Raw genomic sequence first — 7,363 nt, 5'->3', positions numbered from 1 at the left:
AAAAAAAAAATTAAAGTAATAAGTCCCTTTAAAAAAAAAAAAAAAAAAAAAAAAGGCGGAGAATGTTTTATTTTAACTGATTTTCCTTTTTTAGATTTGATTGAAGCAGAAATAAAGGAATTAATTCTTGATATTAAGTACCCTGCAACAAAAAAGCAAGTAAGTATATAAATATATGAATTTTTCTGCTGAGTAACAGTTGAAGATCCCTCTTATTTTCCTGCTTCCCTCCAAACATGACAGGCTAAACTCTTCATGTTGTTCTTATATTCATCCCTTTTTATAGTCCCATTTGGAAGTATCTTTTATCTCTCTTTTTTTAAATTAAAGAAGAATAATAAAATAAACACATACATGTGTATTAGGAAATCATAGCTTACCAGAAATGCCAAAGAGATTCCCATGTCCCTTCTCAATCCCACAATCCACAATTCAGAATTTTGTGTTTCTCTGTCTTTTTCTTTTCTTTTTTTTTTTTTTTTTAGAGTTTTTTTTGCTATAGGGCGTGTGTGCTTGCCGGAGAGACAGAAAGTGAGAAATCACCCCCCAGGGGGGATGGCCACGCCGCAATCCCTTCTCCTCTTGGGATCTTGGGCACACATGGACACGCGTCCAGCATGAGTTTAAGCCACTGGGTCTAGGTTTCAAACCACGGTCGACTACATGGGAGTCCAGCGACATAGCCATTACGTTTACTGCTGGTCCCTCTTTTGCTTTTCTTTATAGTTGTATCATTTCTGTGTGGCTCTTTTGAAACCTAATGATGTATTTTTTGCCTTTTAAAACTTGATATAAATGAAGTCATGCTCTGTCTCTTATGTGACATTAGTTTTTCCTTTAATGTTATGTTTCTGTGAGTCATCCATATTGTTATATAGATAGCTATATTTGATTCATTTACTATGCCACATGGATTTTTACTTGTGACTGTAATTTATTTAGTCTCCTGTCATTGAACATTTCAGTTATTTTTGCTATTAAAAACAATGATGCTATGTTTATCCTTATACATGTTTCCCGGTGCACATATGTAAGTTTCTCTTGGGGCTTTACCAAATGCTGGACTTGCTAGAGTATGGCTTCTTCAGCTGTATTAATTGATGACAGACTGTTTCTCAAGATTACTGTACTGATTTATACCCCGACTTGCACTGTATAAGAGGCTCTGCTGCTCTGTTTCCTTTGCCAGGCTCAAGATTATAATATGGTAACCAGTTGTAGTTTCTTTTACTCCATTCCAAACATAATGCTGCTGAAGTCCTCACTCCCTAAATTCTTATGTGATACTTCAATCCCCATGGATAAATCTACTTTTAATTAGAACAGTATAGTTGATGACTACTCATTTTCTAATTATTTCATGTATATTAGTCATAGTTCTTCAACTTTTCTCTTTTTATTAAGCTTCTTCAAGTAGAAACCCAATAGGATACTTCATTTTTGTATCCTATGGCATCTAAAATAATGCTCCTTGGCCAACTGGTGATATAGTGGTTAAGGTGGTTAGATCCCACATAGTCAACTAGATGGTTCAAGTCCTGGGCCCAGTAGTTTGAAAAACGTGCTGGGAAAGTATGTGTGCTCGCTCAAAATCCTGAGAGGAGGGACCAGCAGACAGTGAAGTCTTACATTACTGGACTCCCACATGGCTGACTACAGTTCAGTCCCAGAGCCTGTGGCTTCAAAATCATGCCAGTTACGTGTGTGTGTGTGTGTGTGTGCCCAGGATCTTGGGAGAAAAAATATAGGAGAAGGAATTGCGGCATGGCCATCCCCCTGTGGGGTGATTTCTCACTTTTCCTCTCATTGTCTCTGTGTCTTTCTCTCTCTGGAGAGCTCATGCACCCTAAGGCAGAAAAAAAATCTCTAAAAAAAAAGAAAAAAAAAAGTCCTGAGAGGAAAAATGGAGAAGGAATTGCAGCCGGACTATTCCTCCTGGGAAGCATTTTCTCACTTTCTCTATTTCTCCCTACTCCCACCCCCATCTCTCTCTTTCTCTCTTTCTGGTGAGTACAGGTCCTATAGCAAATGAAGTAATAATAATGTTACTGTGATATTATGAGAAAAAAAAACAAACCATAGCAATTCTCTGGCCAACACCAGCCAGGTGTCCTCTAATTCAATTCATTCCTGACTTTATCTACCTTGAGTTAGTGCTAGATCCCAGAAGTTAAAGCCTTTGTTCTACAAAACTCCCTCTTCATATACCAGTTGCAAGTAGTAGGTTGTCATCTATACTTCTGACCAGCTAACTGCAAATTAGAGTTTCCATAGCTCTCTTAGGTTTACTTAGCTAGAGGGTCTCTAGAAGTCATGAAAACACTGTACTTACATTTGCTCACTTATTACTAATCTGTATTATAAAGGATACATATGAACAACCAGATGGGAGAGAGCCATGGACAAGCATGTAGGAAGGGTTATAGAACCAGGCCTTTCTGGGCAAGCCACCCTTAAGGAAATTCCACATTTTCAGCAATCTGGAAGTTTTTTCCAAACCATCTCCTTTTGGGTGTTTATGGATACTTCATTTATCACATAGACATGGTAGATTATATCATTGGTTATTGGTAATCAACTCAATCTGTATCCCTTCTCCCTTGTCTGGTGGTTGGGGAGTGGAACTGGAAGTTCTAATCATCTTATCCCATGGCCGGTTCCCTGACAGTCAGCCCCCATTGGGAATCTATCCAGAAGCCCACCAAGAATTATCTCATTAGAATAGAGATGGTCCTATCACCCAGAAATTTCAAAGATCTTAAAATCTCTGTTAGGAACTGAAAGTCACAGACCAAAATGTTACTACAAAAAATGCTCCTTGTACCCCTGTTGCTCGGGAGATTATAGAGGTTTTAGGAGTTCTATGCCAGGGGCAGGAGGCAGAAGCCAATATGTATGTTTTTTATTATTTCACAGCTACATACTTGATAGAAATAGTGAATATCGATTTCTGTTGAAGTAATTTTCTAAACACTTTATTATTTTATTGTGGAACAGGCAGAACAGTCTCTGTGCCTGGCATTCTACTGGCAATGCCAATTGGCTCTCGATTTCCTCAGTGCAGTCTCAGTTATTGAACATGGTAGTAGGAAGACAAGGTGGCCATCTAGAGGCAATTTATAGAATTTGTAGTAGAGAAAAAGGTCATAACCCAACCAAGAATTTTTCTTACTTTACATAATAAAACAACAAAATCAGGAAACTTTCGTATAGTGCAAAGTATTTCTTGTTCTTTTTTTTTTTTCTGTGTGCTATACTTCTGAATCATGTATAAGGCTATGAATTTTATTTTTAAAAAATGCTAGAAAACTCAAGAAAAAAGTCATATATTCATAACAGTAAAGGAAGGAAATGAGTTTAGGCTTTGGAATACTCGATAGTAGGGAGAAAAATAAGCCAGATGCTACCATGTGTAGTCCCAGGCAGTACAGAGGCAGTTTACATTTGCCCTAGCTGCTTGCCTTCGGTCACTTTCTTCATGTTCTCCAGGTAGCTGCTTCATCATCGGGCTGGCCAACATCTTGAGCCAGTTCTGAAGCCTATTTCCCCCCACAAATACATGGAGTTTATTGTGTTGTTTGACATTTGTCTCATGCTGTATTCTCAGCTTCCTTTCTTTTCTTTTCTTTCTTTTTTTTTTTTTTTTTGAGAGGTTTTTGCTATAGGATGCAAGTCAGCCTATTTTCTAAACTATTTAATCCCATCAATTAAAATCTGATTTTCTGTGCTAATAGGATAAATAACCTTAACTGCCGCGTGTAACCCACTGATTTTTTTTCTGATGGTTGCTACTTTAGTCATGAAGAGATATTTTGGAACTAGTTATGATGACTATTAAATATCTTTGGAAGTAATATTTTACAGGAGAAAGAGTAGGTTGGATAGGGTAGGTTCTAAATAGGCCTACAGATTTAGCCTGCCATGCTCAAATGCAGTAATTAAACTTTACCTAGGCTGTTCTTAGCTCTCATCGACATGGCAATAAGCTCCGCTTTTTATTTATGCCTAGATTGTATAGGTTTATTCTGATTCTTCTTATTGGTGAATAAGAATTCTGTTACTGTTTTGGCTATTCTGTTAAATATCAGTTCCCAACTTAATTGTCTTATTCTCAGTTTTGACTTTTTGTCATTTTGCATATTTGGTGTAGCATAAAATTGATTACTTATGATGCAACTTTAATCTCAAGATATATATACTAAAATATCTTAAATAAGGAACTTTCATTTGAAATTAGGGTAATGAAAGTATAGGCATAAATATAAAATTTTAAAAGCAAAATTGGTGCCTAATCGTTACAAGAACTGTTCAATCTTTCTTCTAGGCTTTGGAAAGCATTTTGGCAAGTGAACGTTTACCATTTTCCTGCCTTAGGAACATCACTCAGACCTTAATGGATTCTTTGAAAAGTCAAGGTAATAAGTAGGGTTTGTACTGATTGGAGGTCTCACTTCAAATTTTATAATTTGGATTATTGAAAGCTCTTAGCTGCTTATATTATCACATTATTTTGATGTGGAAATTATACACACACAACATGTTATTTTAATGTGAAAATTATGAATGAATGAATGAACAAATGAATGAGCCAGCCAGCCACTGGTATGATGGTTCAGGCAGCTAATCTCACATGGCTGACTGCACAACATGAGTCCCAGACACAGGGACTTGAAAAACATGAGGCTCAAGTGCTGGCATGCCCAAAATCCTGAGAGGAGAACGGAGGAAAAGGGACTGTGGCATGACCATTACGCACCAAGGGTACTTTCTCTATCTGGTGTGCATCCACCCTATAGCAAAACTTAAAGGAATAAGGAAACTTACTCCATACCTTTAATATTTGGGGACCTTTTTTCCCTCCTCATTTAATGTATGTAGTTGATCTTCATCTGAACTGCCTTAAAAAAAGCATAGTACAGGGACCAGCAGATGATGTAATAGTTACATCGCTGGACTCCCAAGTAGTCTACTGTGGCTTGAGTCCCAGATCCAGTGGCTTAAATCTTATGATGGGCATGTGTGCGTACGTGTCTAAGATCCCAAGAGAAGAATGGAGGAAAGGGGATTGTGGGGTGGCCATCCTCCCTGGGGGGGATGATTTCTCTTTTCTGTCCCTCTGTTTTTCCAGTGAGCACATACACCCTATAAGCAAAAATCTCTCTCAGAAAAAAGAAAAGCATAGTACCTATAGATCCTGTAGTACACACTGATTGATTTTTGTACTTGGCAAGCTGAGGCCACATGGGAGTTCCAGGTTTGATTCCTGGCCCACTCTAAAAGCCAGACTTACTAGCTTGCTTCTGTAATTTCAGTTACTCAGGAGGCTGAGGGAGGAGGATTGTAAAATACCCATACTATCTTTTTTTTTTTAAGAATTATTTTGTTTAATTTGATTTATTGTCATTATTTTTTATTTTTTTATTTATTTATTTATTTATTTATTTATTTATTTATTTGAAGTTGACCAGAGAAAGGATAAGAGAAAAGGAAAGTGAGAAAACAAGCTGCCAGGTCTAGGACTCAAACTATACTCACCTATGTGGGAGTCCTGCTGCCTTAACCACTACCCACCTGCTGGTGTCAATCCATACCATCTTTAAGACAAATAAAACAAAAGGTATATAGTACAGTATATATTTATAAAACTCCTACCTTTTAAAGATTTAACAAAAGATCAAAATTTATGAAATGAAAAATTATCTTCTATGGCACTATTGTTATTCTGTTTGGTTATCAAGAAAGTCACGACATATTTTTGCATTGAAAACAGATAGAAAAATACATCATGAGTTTCCTGACAACCTAACATAAAATCATCATAATTTGGGAACCACCAGTTAGTGTAATGGCTATGTCGCTGGACTCCCACAGTCGACGTGGTTCGTGTCCTGGACCTGGTGGCTTAAAACTCACACCGGGCACATGTGCATGCGTGCCCAAGATCCCGAGAGGAGAATGGAGGAGAAGGGATTGCAGCGTGACCATCCCCCCTGCGGGGTGATTTCTCGCTTTCTGTCTCTATGTCTCTCTCTGTCTGTCTGGCGAGCACACACACCCTATAGCGAAAATCTCTCCATAAAAAAAAAATCATCATAATTTCAAGTTTTACCCATAAGTGAGATTCCTAAAAATTTTAAGTACTTTGTATGTTAGGCTTTATTATAGCTATAAGAACTTGAGCAATACTCTGTTTTGCTATGTACCACATAAGATTTCTTGGATGTTTTCAGTGTCTATCTTTTTAAATTATTTCTCCAGAAACATGTTATGACAAGAGAGTATTTCTCCAGCATTAATCTTGTACAAAATAAAACCTGACTGATTGAAGATATTAAATGAAATTACACTTTTGTTCTCTTTAAAAAAATAAAAAGTTTTTCTTTAATTTTCAGAGATTACATGCACTCACCAGAGAGAGACGGGTCGGGAGGGGGAAGCAACCCCCAAATGGAGCATGGTCACACAACAATCCTTCCTCCTCCATTTCTCTATCCCCTTATGACTTTAGGGTATGTTTCCCAAGCTGCCTGGGCCAGTGTTAAAAACTATGGTTGGCCATGTTGGATCCGGCTCCCTTAGCCCCTAGGCTATGGGCCAGCCCACTCTAATCTCTTTGGCAGCCTTTCTTGAGCATACATTTGTCACAATCCAGTTTTTGGTTGAATTGTATTAATGACCACTACAAAGTGAGAAGAGCCAGGTAGCTTGTCTTTGTATATCCTCAGTGTGTGAGCATAATAGCACATGAATTACGGGGTGAGGGAGAATATGTTCAAAGATCCTGCCAGTCATTTTTAAAAATTTGAGTATTAGACAGTTTTCTTCCCTTACTCTTAGAGAATCTTATTTCATTTAAAAAGTGTGACATTTTACCATGGTGGGAAAATTATCTTTACTTTTCAAAATCTGGTATAACTTAAGCATCTCAATATTTAATATAATAGAATATCAAGGAATTAATAGAACATCAAGGAACTATGTAACATTAAGAGATTTAATGAAAGAAAAGCTTTTATGGTGAGTCTTTTAAATATATCTCCTTAATGTTTTTTTCCCCCACCTTTTAGAGTTTGAGTCTGTTGATGAAGGATTGCTACAGTACTGTGCCAGTAAATTGAGATTGCTGCATCTTTATGAATCTGTCAGTCAGTTAAATTCTCTTGATTTTCATTCAGACACACCATTTTCTGATAATGTGAGTAATCCCAAATCTTAGTATTATATAAGAGAATCTCTTTGATTATGTTTAGTGTTTTAAATTAGTAGTAATAAAGTAGAAAATTAATATTTTTTAAAGTTTAAAGGTATTTTTTTATTTTTTTACCAGTGTACAAGAGATCAAGATCGATTTATATATATATAT

The 7,363-nt window shown here is 36.8% G+C and overlaps 1 protein-coding gene across 1 annotated transcript in view; it reads left to right on the top strand.

Annotated features, from left to right (window-relative positions):
- RAB3GAP2 (RAB3 GTPase activating non-catalytic protein subunit 2) overlaps positions 1-7,363 on the top strand; it is a 102,193-nt gene that overhangs the window by 63,654 nt on the left and 31,176 nt on the right. Inside the window, 3 exon segments of the mRNA XM_006140235.3 lie at positions 95-159; positions 4,325-4,415; positions 7,068-7,195. Of these exon segments, the coding sequence (XP_006140297.1) occupies positions 95-159; positions 4,325-4,415; positions 7,068-7,195 (284 nt within the window).

Source organism: Tupaia chinensis, unplaced genomic scaffold (assembly GCF_000334495.1).
Source record: "Tupaia chinensis unplaced genomic scaffold, TupChi_1.0 Scaffold000026_1, whole genome shotgun sequence".
NCBI classification, from domain to species: domain Eukaryota; kingdom Metazoa; phylum Chordata; class Mammalia; order Scandentia; family Tupaiidae; genus Tupaia; species Tupaia belangeri.
The sequence above is the reverse complement of the archived record's forward strand: the minus strand, read 5'-3'. Positions and strand labels throughout refer to the sequence as shown.